This window comes from Trachurus japonicus, chromosome 16, assembly GCF_045865225.1.
Source record: "Trachurus japonicus isolate A0001 chromosome 16, Traja_1.0".
NCBI lineage: Eukaryota > Metazoa > Chordata > Actinopteri > Carangiformes > Carangidae > Trachurus > Trachurus japonicus.
Genome location: NC_140922.1, coordinates 24,575,040 through 24,598,557, shown reverse-complemented (window position 1 = coordinate 24,598,557; position 23,518 = coordinate 24,575,040). Strand labels below are relative to the sequence as shown.

General features: G+C 43.9%; 1 protein-coding gene across 5 annotated transcripts in view; it reads right to left on the bottom strand.

Annotated features, from left to right (window-relative positions):
• Positions 1 to 545: 545 nt before the first annotated feature.
• LOC146972468 (nuclear factor of activated T-cells, cytoplasmic 1-like) overlaps positions 546 to 23,518 on the bottom strand; it is a 60,029-nt gene continuing 37,056 nt past the window's right edge. For 2 of the 5 annotated variants that reach the window (XM_085802705.1, XM_085802707.1), the window contains exons 9-10: positions 20,472 to 21,143; positions 546 to 2,444 (exon numbers count right to left, since the gene is read on the bottom strand). In XM_085802705.1, coding sequence (XP_085658831.1) covers positions 2,389 to 2,444; positions 20,472 to 21,143 — 728 coding nt within the window. In that variant the 3' untranslated portion in view covers positions 546 to 2,388. Of the gene's footprint in view, positions 2,445 to 12,412; positions 12,641 to 19,873; positions 20,065 to 20,401; positions 21,144 to 23,518 lie in introns of those variants that run through there. The other 3 variants (XM_085802703.1, XM_085802706.1, XM_085802702.1) reach the window with 3 other exon arrangements.

The window sequence follows — 23,518 nt, the reverse complement described above, 5'->3', positions numbered from 1 at the left end:
TTGGAAAAATAATTGCTAGGAGGCACTGTTTTGTTTTTGCACCCTTACGCTTGTCAATGTCCAACTGTCTCCATTTCAGGTTTTATGAGAGATATAGGTACAGGCTGGAACAGTCTGAGGTTTATTAAGGTCAAACTATATAACACAAGAAAATCTCAGAGCCAGGTTAGAGAAAAAGCTTTAAACTAAAGCAATGCCATATGGGCCATGCATGAAATAGTCAAAAAAATTCTTTTAGCATTAACTGATGGAGAAAGAAGACAAAGGAGAGAGAGAGGACATAATTTAATTCAATATTTTGTTATATTAAATGTTATTGAAATCGTTGAGAAAGCTAAATAAATCCCAACAGTGAACAAACTACGTGATAAACTTGGCCAAAACAAAGAAATGTGTGAGCATTACTGGTTACTGTGAAACGTAAACTAGTTATTAAAAAAATTATGTCAAAATTCCAACAGTAAAATAATAATAATAATGATAGTGATAATAAAATCAGTAATATTGTTACTTAGCACCAAAATAATCAAGGACTTGTGATATGCATGGTCACCATTATGTCATTTATTAATTATTTGTTGAGAACACATTTAAATGCACTTAAAACACATTTCATTTTTCATAAATATTTCATATTAAAGAGAAATATGTTCCACCTTGTGCCCACACAGAAAAGCGTTATAGACTTGCAATGGTCTGATGATCAAGAAAGAGAGTAAGGCACAAAATAGAAACCTTATTCATACAGTTTAGTCATGCTATTATACTATATGTCCAAAAATGTATTAGGAAGCTATATGGAAAGCTACTGTCAGCTAAATGATCCCCATCGGTAATGGTGTGCATGCTCCAAAAGACAGATAACATGGAAAAGACTGCAGATGTGTGAACGTTTATGACGTGACACTTGGAAATCAATCTACAATATTTGGTCTGGAGGCAAGAAGAACCTGCTCTGTGTCTACGGTAAAGTGCATAATGTTTTTCTTTTTTTTTTGTATGGGGAACCATTCTACGCTAAAGTCTCTGACAGAAAGAGGAAAACTTGGACAATAATCTCACCAAAGGTAAAATCCTTTGATTAAATCAGATCAATTATTGCCAGCTGTAAGTAACAGTCCTGCCAGCTCCTCAGTGGAATCACCCAGATGACAAATAAAAACTGAGCCTGTGTGGCACCCTTAGATTACCCCTGTGCCTATTTACATGCAGACCTGCAGTGCAAGAAGTAACAGACAAAATATATATAATATTGTCCTGGAGTATTCTCATTTCAATTCAGCAGGTAAGCATACCATTGTTAAACCATTTCATAGCTTGGGGGATAAAAACTCTGCTTCCTGCCTTTATAAGCCCCTGCAACCAGGAACTGTTGTCATAGGATATGTATCATATATTTCTCTGATTGTCTGTGCGTCGTTGTGTTGAGATCTGGGTGGAGGACTGGAAGATTGGGACAGGATGATGATTAAAAATAGGCACTAAGGTGAGAAGCATAATGCAGGGTAGTAGAAATGGTACAAATCATATCAGGGGAAGACAAATAGACAGAGAAGGAAAACTAAATAGCAAAGAACACGATAAAAGCATAAGGCATACATACTTTCAAATACATGTTTATACAAAAGAATATCATACAATAACATTCAGTATAAATGAACAATGGGATATAAGGAAGCGAGAAAAAAATACAATTCTACATTTCACATAGGCCTACTCCTTACATAATTTCTAGCCTTTTTATTCTGTTTCCCTGTAAACAAATCATTGAAATGATACAAAAAACATCATATAAAAACTTCCACTTTGGGTTACCATGAACCATTTTGCATTTGTGTGTCTGCTGCTGTTGTTTGCTGTCAATATCACTGTTGTAAGGCACCGATTCGGTTGTTGCGGACTGACTGCACAAACAAATGAACCAAAGTGATGAAGCATGACACTCATTGTCCCGTTAGTTTTTGTCCATGCATTAACATACAGATCACGCTCGGACTGAAGATTGTCATTTGTCAACAATAGAAGAGTGATTCAGTCTCATTGAGCTGTTTGGTCCCCTAAAGAACATCTGCTGTGAATTATTAAGGCAAGTGTAGTCGTATACTTTGCCCCAGATATCACTTCCCTTTTTTTTGTTTCCTGTAAATATAACATTCATCTGTTTATTCAAAATGGAGCTTGCCAGTGATTGTCAATGTGAATCTGCAGCAATTCTTTTGCGTGAGGAGGAGCTGATGGTGACGATGGTCCAGTGGGAGATCCTGGTCAAAAATGTATTCTTCATCATCTGGATCTCGTTTTCTTTTTTCTTTCTTTTTTTGTCCTCTCTTTATGTTGATGATGCTGCTGTTTGAGTGCGTGTTGTTGCTGCAGGAGACACCTGGACGTCTACGCATGGGTATGCACGGATATGCTGGAGAGGTCGTTCCTGATAATCTCGTTAACTGTGGAAACAAAAGAGAGATGGCAGATGGTTATTAACGGGTCACACTGAATAATAATTAAGACACTGTTTCATTTGACATACAGAGAAGATGGAAGTTATTGTGGAAAACCCTGTGATAAGAGGGTTTTTTTACTGTGAAACTGTCTCCATAAGCCCATATTCAGGGGTGCATTATGGGAAGTGTAGGATTTTGGTAGCATGATGCAAACTAGGGACAAATGTGACTCATTCCTGTCCTGATAAATTAGATAAAAGTGTGTTTCCAAAGCATCAGTCATGTTTTGTTGTTTTGCAAGTTTTTTTTTTGTTAGTTTTAGATTGTTAGTTGCATTGTTATTATTTTCTTTCTTCTCTAAGTCTAATGAAGTCTCAATGTGGCATTTATTTTCCTTAATCCAGAACATTCAAAACTTTAACTGAAGACAGTGTACTTTAGTGGTTGCAGCCTGCAATAAATAATGTCATGTGGCAGAACTCCACAAAATACTTGGCATAGATATGGTCAAACTGAAAAATACCGGGTATCAGTGGTCACAATCCAAACATATCAATGTCATTACCAGCCTTTAAAACTCATATCGGCTCCATACACCCATCTGTGTTTTGAAGTCATGGTCTTGTCTTTCCTGCACTAGTTCCTGTGCCCGCGCCTTTCCCACAGTCAGGCAGACACAGATCAGTCCCCTGCCTTTATCAGCTCTGTGTTCTTTGGCAAAACAGAGGGAAGTGACTGTGAAGATGGCGAGGGCCCTGAGCCCCGTGGCTTAGCGCAAACAAGAAGCTCCTCAGTTATAGAGCAAGTTGCGATAAAGCGGACTGATACAGACAGACAGAGAGAGAGAAACAGAGTCTGGTGAAACCACCATCCGCACTAAGGAGCCGAGACAGGAAGTCCACCCACTCTGAGGTTCAAAGTGGGCACAGAGCTTGTTATCACTAGACACTGGTGAACAGTGAGGCATCAGCACTAATCAAGATGAAAACACCATGTAATGAAAAACAGGGTTGTTTTTCATACCCAAACCTTTAAATGACATATTGGCCTGTTTACACTATGGTGCTCAAATCTGCAATAAGAGCAAAGGCATCATCCACTGCTTTTCATGTAGATGACAGATGGATGGATGGGAACTAATGTGCAGAAATAACACACTAATATGTAGATACATGTAATACCAGGGATGGAAACAAAAATAAAGATGTAAATGAATAAACAGATTGCATTGTTTTTTTACACAAGTAGGCCACACACCTATAACAGCATGTACTGCTTACTATGTCAGTCCAATACCCACCCACACACACACACACACACACACACACACACACACACACACACACACACACACACAAACAGGTTGGTTGGGACTCACCTCCTTCAACAGGAGGAACTCCCATTGGAAAAATCCAACCTGTGCCAACACTGCTGGCTGTTTTCGACTCTATTCTGCTCCAGGCTAAACAGGCATTTACACGCTGAGGTTATTTTTAGCTCTGCCATCACAGGACATGAAGGAAGTGCAAGCACATGTAACAATTAAATGATCAAACTTTAATGTCGCAGCTCGTTTTCTGTAAGCTGAGGTGGGAAAACAGCTCCAGGAGGGGAAGGGAAAACCCAGCGAATGTGCTTTTTTTTATTGTTCTCTGAGGGAGAGCGGTGGCTTCCTTTCTTCTTTTCAGTCAAAAGAAAATATATATTATGACGTCTCTTCCACCCACAGGTTAACTGCTGTGTTATTTTGCTTTATCAACTAATACTTTCCATTTGCATGCTCACTGATGTTCCATTGTAAAGAAGCAGGCAATAAAGAGAAGAAAGGTGAGACACTGGCCTGTGTGTTTTCATCTTTGCCAAAGTGAGAATCTCAGAACAGGATGTGGCCAACTGTTACACCACAAGACAACACCAAGCAGCTATATATAGCCATTTAATAGGGTGGCTCTTGTCACTATTTAGTCGCAACAACTTCTCGGAAATGAAGAAATTTTCACAGAACAGTGAGTGAAACCTGAAAGACAGATTACACGTATACATAGACAGGTAACGCCTCTGACTGAATGAATGGTCTCTGTGCAATATTTGAATCTAATAAAACCTTTTTTCTTTCTTTTATTAGAGTGATTTTTTAAATTCTATTTTGACAAAGATCATATTTTTCTATTTTTCATTTTAGGTCAAACTCTTCCACATGACAGTTCTTTATTTTTTTGAGTCAGTCTCACCTTCCATGAAGTGACTAGATAACCACAAATATGCAGCACAAGGGAAGGCAGTCAGACATGCTGGGGAACATTTTGTTCAGAGTGGAATTTGGCACTAAAAATTCAATTGCCTTGCATAATGTGGATGGGCAGGGGTATAACTGCAACAGCTCCTCTGCAAACTGGGCCTTGTAAAGTTAGTTCAGAAAGCATGCCAGCTAGTTATTTTCCACATTTGTGATCTCTATATGCTGTTGTAAAAAAAATTAAGCTATGCTATGCTACACAATAATGATGCAAATAGTAGGTTTATTGTCAGATATATACATAAATGAACTCTCAGCCACCTGGCATCCTTCTCAATAGTATTGGAAACGTGTTTTGTTTTTCTCTTCTTTTTTTTCCCTCGCTTTCCCAGGTTAATAATGGAAAGCTGTTACTGGGAGGGTACCCTCTCATGAATAAACAAAAACAGCGGAAAACTGAGCTCCAAATATTCCCCTGCTGAAAAAAAAGAAAAAAAGAAAACACGTGCCTCGCTAGTCTGAGTTAAACAGAGTGGCATCCTTTATTAGCTGTAGTGTCAGTGCAATCAGTAAACCACAGTCCGGACCTGTCAGGACTTATACTTAGGGCAGGGCGGCTGCAGGGAGATCTATTTCAGGCAGGCAGGTGAGAGAGTGACACAAAAATATGACTCCTTTACGGTGATGCCAGGTTCAATGCACAATTCAGCTCCTTTGTGAGGCCTACCAGTGTTTTCTTGCTGTGGCTTATAACTAAACCTCTGTCTCCAGTGGGTGTGACTGCTGGTTGAATGAGTGTTGACCTCTCTGAAATAACCTGCGATGGAAAATGATGTCTGCCTGTGGTTAAGTGCCTCCAGTGCACATGCAGCCAGTGCAGTGCATGCATGAACAATGCAGGTGGAATAAATACATATATATATCAATTACAACAACAAATCAACACATGAAGTTAGACAACAGTGGGCCCATTGTGGTCTCGGACCAGATAATGTATCAATATTCAGACCAAAAAAAGCACCTCTTCATGATCTGACCACTTTGAACTCTAACCTTTTTGCTGCAGTGTTAATGTTAATTTTGCAATAATATGTGTGATAATGGGATTTTAAAATCTAGAGGTCTGTCATTTTGGAAACTTGATGTCAGTTGAAACAAACTGTGAACCCAACACTGACATACAGTATTATCATCCTCAATCATCCTGAGGTATTTAAGTCCAACATTTCTCCACTTTTAGCTCAGTTTTTGGTCTCCTCCAACACCAGATGTGTCTCATTTACTGTTTGTGTGCTGTGTTCACCAGCTCAGGTCTGACTTTCTAATTAAGTTTTTCTAAAAATAGCCATAAAAAACAGCAACCAAGCATCTGTTTGTAATGCTTTATACAAAGTATATAGCTACACCTCCAAGTGCCCATTACTCCAGCTGTCTGTTGGCTTATCAACAAACAGGAGCCAAATAATGGCCGGATCATCAGCCTCAGTTGCTTGTTAGTTTCCACTTCATAATTCAGCCTGACATGGTGTTTTTGTTAGCCACTTGCAGAAAAGGGTTTATTTCCCCTAATTAATTAGTAGTGATTTGACAAACCGGCCCCACTGGTATCATTTTTATTTCATCTACCGGTACATAAAAACAACATTTTCATTTCAGCGTTGTTTTTTATGTTCAATTCAACTGTTTGTCCAAATTGTGGCCATTTTTCTGTCACCATGTTTTGTTACAGGAAGATGATGAAAGTTTTTCCAACTGATAAATCTGTGTACGAGCATATCACCAGCTGTTTAAAAAAAATGGAAACAAGAGCTGTGACTCACCATAAGATAATTTGTGAAACTAAGAGAAACAAAGAGGTATGGTGGCTGTGCACTTTTGTCTCTTTTTAATTCAAGCATCATGTTTTCATTTGGTTACTCTGAGAGTCCAGCGTAAACCTGACCTGCACTGGGGACTCAGTTAGCATTGTTAGAGGAGAGCGCTGTGCGCTGGGGTTCGATAACAGCCGGGCTTCCTCAGAGAACAGAGGATGCCCTGTGGTCTGGTGAGACACACAGCCTGGATGCCTGGGAGCGGCTTGGAGGTTCCTGCTGTCGTAACACGATCCTCCTTCTGCCAAATCAGGACTGACTGGCAATGACCTGGCAGAGAGTGACTTCACCTTCCCCTGGCTTCCCTCAGCTGACTATCCAAAACACGACCTCTGAACTGAAGGTTGTAACGGAGGCTTCCTGCCAGGGACTCCAGTTCTCACTCGGAGTCTCTTGATACTGAAGAAGCGGAGGGCACCTTCCTGAACTTCTCTCACTTTCACTACATGAATAAACTGCAGCTGTGTTGGGGTCAACGACCTTCACGCTGGAGCAGAGGGGGTGTTTCCTCTGCTTGCTTGTACCTCCTGCAGTGGCATAATCAGACTTGTGAGAAAGAGGAGGTAGCTTCCTCCAATTGTGGCACTCAAGAGCCTCTGCAGCATGTGAGGAAGTTCGTCTGAGTCATAGAAGCTCTTTCATATAAACACAGATAAACACTGGCATCGAGTCTGTGAAGGAGCCCAGAGAGAGAGAGAGAGTAAAAGGCTGCAAGACAGAGTCAAAGTTAAACCTCATCTGAACTTGTGCTTTCATGTGAAATTGATTTGGTGGGGAAGCCAAACTAAAGCTCAAACTTGCTGGAGAGAGACAATTGAATTTCCTGGTACATATTACTTTTGTTTCCCCACTATATCAAATCTTCTCTCAGCCTCAGCAGAAACACTTAATGGACAATTTGCTGCCTCCCACACACGGCTGGACGGAGAGGACTCGGACAACGTCACTTATCATGTGCTGGTAACCAGCAGCATCACAAATAGGGAGGGGTCAAAGGTCAGAACACACACACACACGTAAATGACAGAGGGAGAGAGTGACTGAAAAGCATAGCGGCGAAATGGAGGGAGACACAATCATTATTCCCACAGATAAACTCAAATGGAAAGAGACAAAGCGTTCCACTAATGCTTCATCATGATAAAGTGCTTCATAAATTCATCGAGGCCTCGCAGGTAGACAGCTTCTAATCCATCGCAGGGATCCCTTTGGGCCTAATGATGTGATGATATGTACAGACAGCATATTTCATCCCCACAGCTAGGCTGATGTGTGAAGCCCTGGGCTTTCCCATGTGGAAATACTCAGTCTCCACAGCTGACAGAGGAGATGGAGGAGAAGAGAGAGAGAGGGGGGAGAAAAAAAAGAAGAGTGAGAGAGATATAGGGCTGGAGAGTGAGAGTTTGTTTTAAAACAAAGCTGAGTTTACACTGAGAGCTGAGGTTTCACAACTGCCCTGCAGCAGCAGGCGTGAGGTGCTGCAGAGACGCTGCTGTGCCACAGGCTGCAGCCAGTCGCCTCCTCAGGTGAACAATGACTGCATGAAATTCATAATGTAGATGTAGACTTAATGGGGAGAGACAACAATGTGAGGTATAGAGCAAAGATGTATTCCACTATAGACTGTGGAGATGTGATAAATATGTTTATTATGCTCATCTAAATCTTTTCAATTACTTCCGTGCTTTCATAGCCAGTCAGCTATCTCTGTAGCTCTCAGGCTATGCAGATTATTGAGTTGCTCTCTAATTGGAGAAATAATACTGTACTGTAACCTTTGTTTTGCCTTTGAAAGCAAATCTACATGGTTGTTTGTTGTGGGAGAAAATGACAGAAGAAGACAATGACGCTGATTAGAACAAGAGGAAATACAGTGTGTTGTTGTGCGTTTGTAAACCAGCAGCACAGTTTTACAGTTCAACAGCGCGACACAAGCGAGGACTGGGATGCCAACAGACAAGTGATACGATCCCTGTTTTGGAGAGACAGAGAGAAAAGAAGAAATCAAGTACGGAGTGTAAAAACTAAGTGCTCTGATGTCACTGAAGAGATTTCCAATCAATACGTCTGCTGCTGTTTTTAGACAAGGGCTCCTTGCTTGGTCGGATAAGAGAGCCGCCGCAGCAGCCTTGAGAAATAATGATGACATACTCTGAGAGCCTCATGTGGAGAGACAAAGTGGAGCTGGGCTCTAATCTCCACCTGCGAGTCTCTGATGTGCCTCGCTCTTCAGACGACATGTTTTATGGCTCTCTGTAGTCAGATGAATCTGACATGTTACCAAACCAAATGACCCGGCCCAGGAGAGTTGGGGCGTTTGCCTATAGTCCACATTAATGCAAACTAAAAAAAAAAAAAAAAGCCATGCTCCGAGCTCGAGAGCGATTACACAGCAGCAGCATCCCAAATTAGAAATCTAAAGACAACAACTTTCACTGAAAGCTCCACTGCTGATGTGCTTATTTTGGCGACGCCGGTGCTTAACCTCCAGTTCTTTGATCTTAGCGTGGTGTGCCGTGCCTCTCCCTATCTCACCTCGCTCTGTGTCTCTTTTGTGAGCCTGCCACTTCCCTCTCCTCCTCCTCCTCCTCTCATTTCCTCCCGGGGCCCAGGAGGCCGCGGGTGTGCTCGCTTGAGGTCGGCCCCCGGGGAGGATGAGGGGGAGGTGTTTACATGGTTGGAGCTGCTCTCCAGTGCCCTCATCACTGACTTCTCTGGCATCGTTGCACAGTTTGTCCAGACTGTGTCGTAAATGGCGACAAAATAAAGACATTGAGTGTTTGAATACACTGTGATCTACAGTATGTTTATGGAAAACTAGATAATTAATTATACTTCATATTGCAAGCATGCAAATAGAAACTTCTCGCTGAGTGCACCACTTCACAATATTGTCATTCTGGGACTAGAAGCTGAATAGCGGTAAAACCTTTACATAAAACTCATGTCGACACATTGCAAGTTTATCTTGAACTGATCAAATGTTGTCCTACAATTTTAATACACTGGCTGCCAAGGATTTTGTTTGATTAACTAATCATCTTGTGAATCCCCAGACTTATATATTGGGATTTTCCCCCAGGTTGACCTAGCATTGTAACTGTGATTGGGCACATGAACTCACAGTTTAATGTGTAGGCTACTTTTTCAAGAGAAAATCAAAAAGGATGCTGCCCACACTTTAACTGACAAGCGCTGTCAAACAGTGCAGATGCTGAACGCTGCACCACAAACAACCGGGCTCGCTGTGATTTTGATTACACAGTTCGGTTTTGATTGAGTTGAGTTGTAAAGTATTTGTTTTAGCTGCAGTGGAAAAATACCACAACAGAACTCGACAATCAGAGTGTTTATCAAAAGCAAACATAAAAGTAAGAAGCTAAAGAGCTTCTGACACAAAGTGTGTATAGATGACTGTGAGAAATCAAAAGCTCAGTTTCACACAACTGGTGAAGCGTAACCGCGTGAAGCAAACACCAGTCTGAAACTTCACCAAACTGACTAAAAAACACACACGTCTTTGTGATGGAGATATGAAGGGAGACAGATTAAAACTTTTTGCATGGCTCATTACCAGTGGGTTTATGGTAAAATAACTCAGCCATCTGATAAACTCGCCGTGATTGATTCAGAATTAGAAACGTATGCTCCTGCTGAGGCTAAATGCAGACGGGGCTCGAGGTTTCACTGGTTTTCAAAATGGCACACGGTGAAAAAAAAAAGAAGAAAAAAAAAGAGCATATTGAAACAATCATACTTCATTGGGTTGCAGCCGTCTGAGTGAGAATTTGGCCGTGCACCTGCACATAATACGATTTATAACTGCATTTGTATTGTGCTTCTTAAATCACCTGTTGACTGTCAGTCGTAATGTGGGATTTCAGAATTGTTTTCTTTTATTTATACATCGAGAAACTATGTTCTCCGGGTCCAAAAAGGCTTAGATCAGTGCAAGCTTTATTGTGAACTATCCATCACGGAGAGATGGCTCAGAGAGGCTCCTTCCTGTTTTTTAGTGTGCATGTCTGCGTGTGTGTGTCATCACATCATGGCCTTTGGTTAACCTGTCTGTTTTGCCATCCATGAAAAAAAAAAAAAACACATTGTTTTCGCTCTCTGTTGTCTGTTAGCAGTAGTTTTGTGCTGCAAGCTGTTCATTTGCTCACGCGATGTTTTGAGTTAAATCGGATCAGTTCGGTATAAGGAGCAACCAAACCTCTAGGGGACCCTGCCGTGACTATTAGACTCTTCTTCTTTTTTTTTTAAGTATTAGAGCTGCAGCGCGTTGGACACTTCAGTGCTCTTGCTCAAACTGGCAGTCCTCATCTCTTATAGGTTGTTTTACAGGTTTGGAAAGCACGCTCTGATGAATGTAACATTTCCACTGATCTAGCCTCTTGGAGAGCCTGATGGAGGGGTTTTGCAGGCTAAAGTCGCAGAAAAGGCACCGAATAGTACACTAAAGGTAACTAAATCCCAAAAAGCTTCCTCTGCACACAAGAACATGGCCTCTCCCTTTTCAACATCCCCGCTGAGCTCTAGAGACTTGACTCCGCGCTGGAGCTGAGAGTGATACGATCAGCGCTCCGTCTGCTGACCTCCAGAGAGAGCTGCCCTACAACTTTAAATCCTCGACGCCTGCAGGGGATTCAAAGACACCGAGGAGGAAGGAGGTCACCTCAGGGCACATCGTGGACTTATTCCACATAGACCTGTCTGGAAGCAGCAGCGAGAGGGGGCCCTTCTTGGCAAACGCTCCGCTCCTTCCCTGGCACTTTCCAGATTTGATTTTCACAGAGGCTAGACAAACTTTCATCTTTACGGAAAAGAAAACCCCGGCTGTGTCGGAGTCAAAGGTGAAGACGGAGACATTTTCTGTCACCTGTACATCACGTCGCATTCTCACCTGCTTCTGTTTGTGCTCTTTCATTTGTCTCAGATTTAATAGTTGCTGGGGCGTAGGGTGGGAAGCTTAAATGCCTTAACAGAAACAAGAGCCTGCTCTTTCACTCTATCATGCAGTAAATCGAACTGATTTCATTAAATTGTACGTGACATTTTCATTCACACTGTGTTTAGGAGCCAAGCTTTCCAGCTGAGAGCCGGTGCAGACTTGACATCGCTGATTTACAACATGAGCGTAAAGAATTGTCTTCCCCTCTACTTATGCCGCCTTTAATCCCCAATGGATTTAAACAATAAGTTGTTGATTTCAGGACAGAAACGCAATGGTAGCACTTTCTAATAAAACACAGTGTCCACACTTTGAAGTAAATGACCATATGCTTAATAAATTATTAACAAATGTCTAAAGCTTATTCTTATAGGCCAATCATATAAAACGCATTTAATCAATGACATAACTTATCTTGAAAGCAAAAAAACTGCAAAATCATTATTTATAACAAGTCCATTTTAAATGGTGAATAAATGAGGTTAGATCGACAGTGTTATACAATGTGCTTATATTATTGTTTTCTTTATCAGAGGATGACGTGCTGAGGGTCACTATTATAATGTGATATTGAGATTTTTTAAAATTCTGATTATATTGTGAATGATTGGAGTTGGGTTTTGTTGTTAACAAATACAATAATACAAACCTCAAATGTCCTTATAGCTGCTTAAAGATGTTTTAAAGTGTATTATAAGCAATATATTGTGTGTTAACACGCTGATCCAAAGTGCTTATAAAGGGATGTGGGTGTGGGGTTTGGAAGTGGTAGTAAACATAAAGTATAAGCCAAGATATTTCAGTGCTACAGACAGTGAAACAGGACTTTTCCTCTTTTTTTCCTGGCTTTTCTTGAGCTGATGCCAACTCTCATCATTTAGTCTCAGTGCTGCTCACGCTGTACAAAAGGCTCACTGAGTGTGAGAGGGATCTCTATTTGTTAGCATGTTGTTTTCAGAGGAATTGAGCTCAGCTGAGAACTATATGGAGAGAGTCAGGGGACCCGTTGAGGCTTATAACTGCGATGGGTCATATGTCAACAGTAGGACACTTACAGTTCAGTGGTTATGATCATTCCCTCCCCTGAAGTAAACCCATTCACCCACTGCGTGGTAAGTCTCTGCACTGCACGCGGCCACTGGTGGGAGAGGAAGAAAATGTGATCTTTAACTTCAGTAGTGTTTATCTTCCTTTGACTTTTAGTGTTTTGGTTTTAACAGCTTTAGCTACAAAAGGAGTGTGTGTGCATATGAATGTGTGTGTGTATATGTGCGTGTGAAGAACAGGGGCAATGGGAGAAGCTGCCAGGGAAAATCACCAAGATTGCATGCTACTTTCTTCCACCTCACATTTTCCCCTCTTTCTCTTGGTCTGTCTGTCTCTCTGTGTCTCTGTCTCCTTTATTTCTATGGCTGACCTGCTTCTTCTCATGCTCGTTGAATATTCCTGGATGTGAGGACATGACGAGAATCTCCTGACCCCAAAATCTCAAAACCCTAAAGTACATCTCGTGACTTATGTCCCTCCATTTCAGCTTCATGAGCTATGAGAGCTTAATCATGCTTAAAAAGAACAAAGTGTGGGGGAGACAGTGGTGAATTATGAATGGTGGTATTATATAATCTCTTTAGACAGATTGATTATTTTGACAGTTGCATTTTATGCTAACCTGTCTGTGTTTAGAATGAATTGTCAATGGACTATAAGACTGAAACGGGGCACATGTGCGTTTGCTTGACAGACTTGTGGCAGATTGTCCTGGGACTCTCACCCTTTCAAAGTTTATATCAGCATCTTTATTTCATTCTCTCTTATACTTTCCATCTTTCTGACCCCTCCTCCTCCTCCTCCTCCTCCTCCTCTTGTTTTCTCTTCATGATTATCTCTTTTTTCTAAGGTATCTGTGCATGGAGGAGACGACAAACTCTGCCAAGAGTTGCAAAACCCAACGGCTTTCCCCATCCCTCCCGGCTGGATCAGACTTCTCTGTTGACATCCGTCGCTACAGGATACTATTTCACTGAGCTAACAAATTTCAGATGGGGAGCTGTTATTAAGTGGTCTGGGACGGAGGCCTACTCCTGTTTACTGATGCCGCAGGTATTTACATCCCCTAAATACCAACCAGAAACATTGCAACTGCTCGGGACAAGCATCTGAGTGTGGTTATTCTGTTCAAATGAGAGGATCCCATCTGTGAACCACGTTCAACTGTCTGTGGCTGGACTTGAGTGGCCTTGAGCGAGACCCCTTGAGCCCCGGGGCTGTTGTCCTGATCTCTGACGTCTCTGCGCGCAAGTCAACGGAGAAAAATGTATTGCTCGGCAAACCAATTGTGCATGTTTGGCGTTTGGTGTATGTCTCGTCTGTATGACTTTACCATGTGCTCATATCTTCAATGCCAGCAGGAAATATCCAAGATTCGAAGCAAATTCATGGTTATCTGTAACTGTGCAGTATTTTGTGGCGTTCGCAGCAAGCTCAGTTATCTCCACAGAGGAACAGTGTTTTATGGTAAATGCAGTTATGGTGTAATGTTTGTGGAGATTACATTATGTTCTTCAAATTACAAACGAACCAGCATAGAAACCACCGACCAATGAACGGGGAGGCCTGTACTTGCCAAAGACTTTTTGAACCTTACAAAGACGAAAAAAAAGTGTAAATCGACCTTTAGAATTAGAAAGATCAAGCCGCAGAGTAAACAGATAAGAGGCGGCTAACGCCTTGAATGCAACCATCACCGACAACCTTGCAGCCTTGTGGGGGAAGGAGGTTTACTCACTGATCATCCTGTCAACCGCACTGACATTTGTCATATTATGATTAGGTAATGAGGGTGTCTGGCATGAGGTGGCAGCTCCATGATCACAGATATACACAGGAAGATCCCAGCCAAGCCACAGGCTATGTCTGAGTCCTGACCCGCTGTGATCTGTGTGGCTCGGTGGCTTTTGGACGCACGTTTCCTAAACCTCAGAATGCGAGCCACATAACCCGAGCCTCTAAACGGCTGTGTCAGGAGAAACTGTAAGAAATAACATGACGTATGTTGAACTGAAGGGGGATATAAGCTCTAATGAATAGACTCTGTGCTGCACCTTGTGGCTTTATGCTGTTATATTTGATTGTATACTTTGTTCAAATCCATCTGGCCGCCGATGCCAGGTAGCGGGCTGCCATGAGAGCTCCACATGGTGTTTCCATCTTTTTACACAGCTTGGAACGATGGAAGCAAATAAGACATAAATCTTTACAGTAGCAAAATCTGCATCACACATCTCTGACATTCGGGCAAAATAAACACAAAACCCATTCAGAGTCCGAATCAAAGTCTCCCATCTAAATGTGCACATGTATCAGATCCCAGACACAAAAGAAACCCAATTTGTTTAGATAATTTAGCTGCAGTTTTGCAGCAGACACATTCTTTCTCAGTGACTGTGGATATTATGACAGAACGACTGAAACCAGACCAGATCCTCTGGCTCAGCTGCCAGGGGTTGGGGTGCACACACACACACACACGCACGCACGCACACAGAAACGGACGTATAAAAGCCAGCACATTGCGGGTAATGAATGGATAGAATTCTTGCAGATTCATCTTGCTGCAGTTATCAAAACTAATAATATTCCCAACGGTTTTAGAAAGAGCGAAAAATCAAAGCGCTAATACAGTGACCCCATTGCCACTGTCATATGTAACTACTTAAATCCAATTATTTGCTAAACTGCAAGCAATCTTGGACAATAGTGTCTATAATTGAGTGGGTTTCATAATATGTGATATATATAAAGGGGGAAAAAAATCTGATCACAACCAGGAATCTAAAGGCTCTTATGTTCCGCCAAGAGGACGGAGATAAAAGAGATGTAAGAGGAAACAGAGGGCGCTAAGGTAATCCAGAAAACTTCCACTCAAGTACAAAGGTATTCTTCTTCTACGGTGAAGACAGCTCCATACTCTCTGGCTTCCATTAGCCCACTTCCACTGTAACTTCCTTACTTTATAATACAAATGTGTCTAAGCAGACTGTTATCTGCTCGACAAGAGTGACTTCGACTTTTCCGACTGTGTGCTGCGAAAGAGTGCTAAGAATTTTTTTTCAACCACTAGTTTTGGCTTTCCTCTTGCATGAAGTATCTGCTTCTTCATAAGCCAATGGCTCGATCGATATCATAAAAAAACTCTCCAACAGGGTACAACTATGACAAAAATGTTCATATTTACCTCAGAGCGCACTCCCTTCAGCTGCTTGGTAAGGTCAGTAATATCTGATAATAGGTAACAGGAGTCACAGCTGTTCAATTTGCCCTATAAAAGTAATGGTTTTTGATCCTAATGAGGAGAAATTGAATCAAATCTATTCCTGATCCCAAAAGTGCAGTTGTTGATCCATAGCTTAGGTGGTCTTAGGCCAAACCAAGAGTGTGGCCACCTATTAATTTTTCCTGTGACTATAAACCTTCACCAGCAAACCCAAACTTTTACTTATACCTCTCCCGATCACACGCTGCCAGGAAAACAGGATTCCTAAGATGAGACGGCAGCAATAACAACAATAGTAAAAAAAAAAAAAAATCCACATCCTCTTTGTAGTCATAAATAATAAAAAAGCCATCACCCTCCTTCTTGTGCAATGTCAATATCACAACGTCTAAAAGGAGACTATGTTCTTGGCATTGCACTTAACCGCAAGACAGCCTTTCATTCTGTGGACTATTAGCTGAGGCTTGACCTGCTCCCCAAAGGCCAAAGTGTCAGAGGTGGAGTGTTGTGAAAGCACAAGCTGCCACCGGCTCTTACAGTGGCTCCACATCCAGCTGACCCCACCGACTTAAAGAGACACGTACACGCACACAAATGCATACCATTGAAACGTACAGGAGCAGCTCTGCCTTAGTGAGTCCCATTAGACATTTCAACCTCCACTTTAATGAACACCCCCCCACCTCTAAATCCTCTCTCTGTTCTGCCCCCGCCCCCCGCCCCCCCAACCCCTGCCCCCTCCGATCTCAGAGCCAACCTTGCGGCACACTCCAATGTTAGCGACTCAGCATGTTTTCAGCGCGGTGCGGACGCGCTCTCAATCATCATTAGGGGTTTTGCGGAGTCCTGGGGTCTGGGCAACTTGCCAGCATGTGTAAAAGTTTCCATGAGGAAAGCCTTGAGTTGCCTTCAGAAGCATCAGTGGTGGATGGAGATCCTCAGGAAAGCTGGAATGCCTTTTTTTGTTGCTGGAGGGGGGGGGGGAGAGAGGAATGGAGGACCCAACAACAATTCTGTTTTCAGTTTGAGAAAACAAGCCTGGGAGAGTTTCAAACGTGCAAAACCTTGAATTGAGGAGGAAACAATCACAAGGAAAACTGCTCTGTAACACGGCGCAATCAGAGCACATATGTCAAATGTCAGAAATCGGCAGAGGCACTCCGCGCACTCTGTGTTTTTCTTATTTTGGGGAATAAGGGCCCTCTGTTTCCCAGAGAGGCAGCTGGTAGAAATCTGGAGCTCTGATTAGTACTAGTTCCTTTGCTGTGTGCTGTATTCAGCTGCATTTCATGATATCACCCATCACAGCGGCAGCTAATGAGACGGGACACACGGCAGCAGCCTCGTAGGACCGAACGCCTAGCCCTGCCAGCACACCACGTCTGCTCTACACACACACGTCCACTGCAAAATACCTATAAACAGCGGGAACAGGCTTCCAAGTGAAGGGCTTGTGACGGTTAAAGTGGACTACAGTTTCCAAAAATTGCCTGAGAAAGTGTGTGTGTTTGTGTTTTTGTGTGTAGATGGATGTGTGCCACTGGTTGCTGGAGACAAGAGGGGGTATGATATCACCAGAGCTGCTCCTTCAAACTTGTGACAAAGCATGCCGTCATCCGAGCATTTCTTTTTTTGGCTTAATTAGCGCGGCTAACAAGGCGAACGTAAATGCTGCAGACCGTGTTTTTCATAAATTCTATTGTTACATGCGCTGATGTCATTTGAATGGCGTTTTTTGCTCACAGTCAAGTGCCTTGTAAAGCACAGATAGCGGGCTGTGAGTAAGTACGAAATGTCTGAAAATGCTGGTTTTATGGTGAGCCCCACCATGCGTTGTTTATGACAGTGAGTCAACAATGCAACGAGTCTTCCAGCAGTTTTGGGTGTTTCTTCTCTTTCTTTCTCTGAACCACGCTGATGTTGCTTCAGTTACAGGAAAGAGACGCAGGACTGAGACAGGTGAGAGCTGCTCCGATTGGACGACTGACTGACGACTGGACTCTTCCCATAAAACCTCACTGCAGACACCAGAATCATCATCTCATGTCTCGTCTGGTAGTTAGTAAGTTTCTATCACAGTAGAGGGAAGAGTTTAGCAGATTACAGTGGAGACTGCGTATGGCAGTCAGGGGGGTTTACATCCCAGACTCCTTGCATACTAACCAAGCTCCTTACGGTACAGTAGCTCACCGTTGATAAGTTGAGTGATTTCTCAGGGGCTGCGTAAAATCTGGGCCTGGCCGGAGAGACACATTTCCTCTGGCTGATGAGAGCCGGAGGCCTCAGTGTTCAAGCGTGGGAGGCACTCCACTCTCGGGGAAGATCAAGTGTGCTCCCGCAGACTCCAAATCACCGGCCCCCAATTGCTGGGGAGGAACACTACACTACATTGCTGGCGTTAAATCACCGCTGCTGTGGTGAGGTCATCCGCTTGTCTTCCCTCTCTAATGGAGCGCTCAGCTCGCTAACATACGGCGATAATGCGTGTGGACGGGGAGCGGGACGCCCTGTGAGCTGCTTTCCAATCTTATTTATTTTAGCTTAGGGCTCATTTGAGGGGTTTGAGATAGGGCTGGGCCCCCGGCAGCAGCAGATGCCTTTGCAGTATGCTGTTACCACCGCACACTTACCAGGAGTCCAGGAGCTCACCACAGATGCTTGTGCAGACGTTAGGTAGCAGCACAGGGCTGCTCCACTGTCCTCGGTCAATCGATACACATTCCTGTGCGTCCCTAATGCAACTGTAATCACTGGCTGAATACATTTGGCCACCGCGCCGGGGGAGGATCGAGCCTGCTAAAGTGACAGTGGATGGAGTAGTGGGGAAGACAAACAAGGTTACACGATTTCACCTTAGCACTGGCTATGCACATTTGCTGTACCTTCATGCAGTTGCAGTGTAGAGGGACCTCTGTCCGACCTTACTGCAAAAGTAAAAGCTACAGTTTCACTTGAATCAATTTGTGCTGGAATTAAAGCTTCGGCCTGCCCAAACAATTAAAAAAGTTCAAATCATAAGTTGTTTCAAATCAGATTTCCAGAGCATCTGGCACTGCTGTGAACTCGAGCGCGGAAGATAAGAGAAAAGAAAATATTATAAAAAATGAAGAGGGAAGAAGAAGCAGCTGAAAATCAGTTTATAGAGCTGGTAACAGACAGACACCCTCCCTTGTCTCTGTATGGTCTGTTTATGAGGTGAGGACTAATGGGACTCATCAGGCCTGACAGATATGCTGACAACTGCGTTTCAACTCAATTACAGTTCCACAGCAAAACTCCCCTGGTCCCCTCGTGCCTATCACCCCTCTACTCCCAGAGCTGTTGAGTGAGGTGTGCACACACTCATGCATGCACTCAAACACACACACATACACCAACACGCACCAGTTAAGTGAACAAAAGGTGCACAGGAAGGGTGATATTCCTGAGTTCAAAGTCGACTTGTCTACGTCCCCCCCACCTCTATTAGGATGCGGGGGGAGGGATGGGGGATTTTAACGTTTCACACTGGCTCATTGCCATCACTGTGCTCCATGAATATATATCATAACAAGTGAAGCCTCTGCTTCTGCTTACGCTGATAACAGGTTGGCGACCTGAGAGACATAATGCGAGATGGACACAGGAGGCAGTAAACCCGAACCATATGGTCCCATGGGTGTGACTGGTTTCATTACCAGAGGGAGACCAGTGACCCCACAGTCTCCCCTGATGACGACAGCTGCATGGTGTCGACTCTGTGGGGAAAAGACGGGAAAACAAAGCCTCTACCTCCTGCATCCCAGCATCCCTCCCAGAAATATACGGTGGGATGGGGAGGGGGTGGGGGCATGGCTCGGTACAGGAAACCCCTACCTATTGTTTTGCTTCCTTCATTAGTCGTTGTGTCAACAGTTTGGCTGGCCACGCGTGTGCCACTGTTTTTGTTCTGCTGCACCCCGGCTGACCTCAGAGCTCTGATGTTTTGACAGATTGTTTCAGAATCCCATCAAGGCAATTTACTGTTTTAAAGTAAAGCAGCCGCACGGACAACATAAACTGGAACGCACGTTACGCCAAAAGCAAATAAATTGCTGCGTCTAAAATTAAACAAATCTGACGTAAATCTGCTACCGGGATTTCATCAGGAAATACGTAGAGGTACAGCAGGGCGCGGCTGTGTGTGAGGGCCAGGAGATAAGCAATAGGTGTTAAATAAATGCAATGTGCTGCGTAAACAGCCATTTTTTTTTTTGGCACGGACAGTGAGTTCATATAGAGGAGGTATCATCTATAAAAACAAAATGGCTCTCTTTATTAAAGCAGAAGTAAGCGATCCGGTCGTTTTGGCTAACTTCTTGTCAGCCAATGGAGTTAGCAGTCCCCGCCCTCGTCCCTACGTCACCGCATTCACGCGCATCCCTTGGCTGCACCGGGCTGCACACACAGAGGACCGCCCCTTTTATGCCGTTCTCTCTCCTCATTGGATAAAGGTTGTAGGATACAAGGAAAGTTTTCTCCCCGGCTTACAGCAGAGCAGAGTGACTGACAGACCCGTGTTTCAGACCAAACACTCTATATAAGTGATTGCCGTCGGAAGACATAACTATTTAAGACTTATATTATTAACACAAACATTCCACTTACTTCTGCTTTAAATAATCATGAAGTGGAAACTTACAAGCAATGAGTGCACACCTTGTTTCTGGTAACTTACCATCATCTAAGTACATCTGGTCCAGTTCCTGTGGCTCTTGTTTGACGGTGACGGCCATCGAGGGGGGGCTGGCGTCCTCGGGTAGCAGGCTGGGTGGGCTTCCTCCAGCCTGGGCTGAGCCGGCCGCTCCCTGAGCCTGACTGGGGCTGTAGGCCTGAATGAATGGGCTCTCCGCGGTCCCACCGGGAGTGGACGGGTGGGACGCCGGGGAGGACGAGGGGCTGCTGTTGGCATAGATAGGGTGGTAACCATGGGGTCCTGGGCTGTTGAGGTGGCCGGGGCTGCCCTGCTGGGAATGCAGCATCCCTAGGCAAGAGTTGTGGTCTGGTGAGGCAGGGTGGGCAAGGTTAGGAGGACGGCCAGGGGTCTCCTGGAGGGGGGGCACCACGGAGCCTGGCGGCGCCGCGTGGGTGGGGCTGCTGGGGAGGCACTTGCTGTATGCCACGGGGGAAAGGTCATGCAGGGTGGGGCTGGAGCTGGGAGATGACGACGGGATGGCAGCATGGCGAGGCGGGCAGGGAGGGTAGGCGCCGACCAGGCAGGCATCAGGATCGGCTACAGGCATGATGGGAGTGAGCCGGGGCTGGCTGTAGTAGGGCTTTGAATGCATGGAGAGCCCTGCAGTCACCAGAGAATCATATTCATCACTGGGTTCTGTCTTTATTACTGGCACTGGGGGGGAAAAAAAAGTAGAAAGAAAGGTGGAGATATTAAAAAAACGTGCTGGGGATCCACGTGGCGCACTGAGTGCACGAGCAAAGGCTGAGTGAAGCAGTGAGCAGGCACAATTGTGGCCACACTACCCTCCATAATCCAAACAAACAACCACCAGTGGATATGGGCTCAGTGTCAACTTGGCAACGTCCTCTAACAGAGAAACCCTCACGTCTTCCACCCGCCACCCCTCTCTTTACCACAGCATGAAAAAAAAGCAAAAGAATAGGGGGGGAAAGAAAAATGGATGAGTCATCAGTGTGGAAAGCCACAGCTGGCTCTAATAATGAATAAGACCTATTTTCTTTGGACTGTCCTCCAGCTCTGATATCCAATAAAAGACTACTTTAAAACACTGAGCTGCTGCTGTTGCCGCTGCTGGTTGAGTAGCCTGGGACCCCTAGGTTTCCTCCACGCTCTAGGAGTAATTGTTTCTCTCAGGACCAAAAGATAGAAGCAGAGAGTGAGAGAGCAAAAAAATGGAGGTGATTTGATTTTGATTAGGCCGCCTGAGCTCCTTAAGAGGCTATAGAGCTGTGCCTGTGGTTTCAGGAGCTTTAGGCCTCAGCTAATGCAGGAGAGTGACCCTCACTTGATCATCCCGCCTTCTCTCCTCTAATTTCTAACCCAGGCACAGAGCATCTGCGCCGTTTTGTGATTAGTTTGCGCTTCCTGTTCACCGTCAAGAGGAGTTTTTTGAAAACAAGATGGGTTTTTTTCTTTCTATTAATTGAAAATTTCAGTCTCGGCCTGGAACATTCACAAGCTGAAATGTGTTGAGGGATGGGGTGGATCCACATTAACAAGCTCACTGTTGTTATTATATAAGTACATATGCAAGGGCTGTGCCAGCACAAATCTAATAGGGCAGTGTTAAGATACCCAGATGCATAGCAAAGGCTTCTGAGTCACAATGGACACACTGTTTCTATTTCTACACATTGTTAAAATGTGTTAATGGGTGTGGTGAGCGTTTGATGCCAACCATTAAGAGTTTTTGGCCAAACTCGCTCCAAGTGACATTTATTCAAAGGCATACAGATGTCGATATGAATAAGATGCCTGTGTTAACTGTGTGTGTTTTAATTCACACAGAGCAGAGCCCTGTGAATGACAGCGAAAGGCGAAGGTTGCAAATGGAGCGTATGAAGCATTGAGTGTGTCATATGAAAAACAGGCTGTTTTTCAGTGTGTTATTATTTTTGTGGGAGCTGGATTTGAAAAGACATTAATCGCGCCTGTAGCCTCTGGGGTGCTGAGCTGCAGTGCAGTGATAATGCAGCAGGGAGCACATTTACGTCAGCCCTGTCTGCTTTCAGAGCCCAGAGACTGGGCCCGGTGTCTGGGGGAGCATCGTAAGGTGAGTCCCATGATGCACGGGCCTCCTCTTCACAGCCTGGGGAATAACAGACGGGTCACATGTTGCGCACGACATCCACAGACGCTTCCTTCCCAGTGTTTCGCTCCCTCTTCACTGCCTTCTCTGCAGTGTCACAGGATGGCGCAGCTCCGCGGAGCCAGCGGTGTGATGTCAGAGTCGTCATGTGGAAATGTCATGACCAAATTTGATCATTTTTTACAATTTAGCTTTGGTTCAGGAGCCGCTTTGTGAACTGAGTTTGAGGCAAATTTATAACGTTAAATCATGTCAGAACATTAAATTATCATCAAGCATGGATGCTGAAAACTGATAAGCTGCTAGATGAGGGGAAATATCAGAAAAAGAAGGTTTAAGATTGAATGAAACCTAAATAAGTCAGTCTGCACTGAACAAAGCACACTTATCTTTACCAGTCCTCTTGGTTAGTGATGATTTATGGTAAGGAAAACCAAAGGGAGATCTTTCTAGATGCCCTTTTTAAGACTATAAAATTCAATGATGTCACAAGCATCACAAGATTTCCTGCCTCTGACCACAGCCAACATGAGAATTTAATTTGGAGAATCTCTCGTTAGTCAGAAGGGATGGGATTCTCTTGTCCTTTTGCAGCTCCAGTTTGTCAGAGAAGAGTTTTTTCTTTTCTTTTGGTTTATGGCAGCTAAAGGTATTTCTTTACAGTGAAGGAACTTGTAAACACCATTTTCCTCTACGCCTTTTGAGTATGTGCGCAAGACTGGCAAAATAAAGAAATCAAATCGCATTGGACCTTTCTTCAAAGTTTCAAACATTTATTCCAAGATCCTCACGTCTCTGCTACAGATATAAACCATGGTCTCCCTCCAGCTTGATCCATCTGGGTGTCTCCTTTCCACTTTGTATGTGAGCTGAGAAAACAGATTCACCAGGCGAGTCTCAACTTCAGCTGGCTTCTATTTCCTCCCAACCTGTGGGT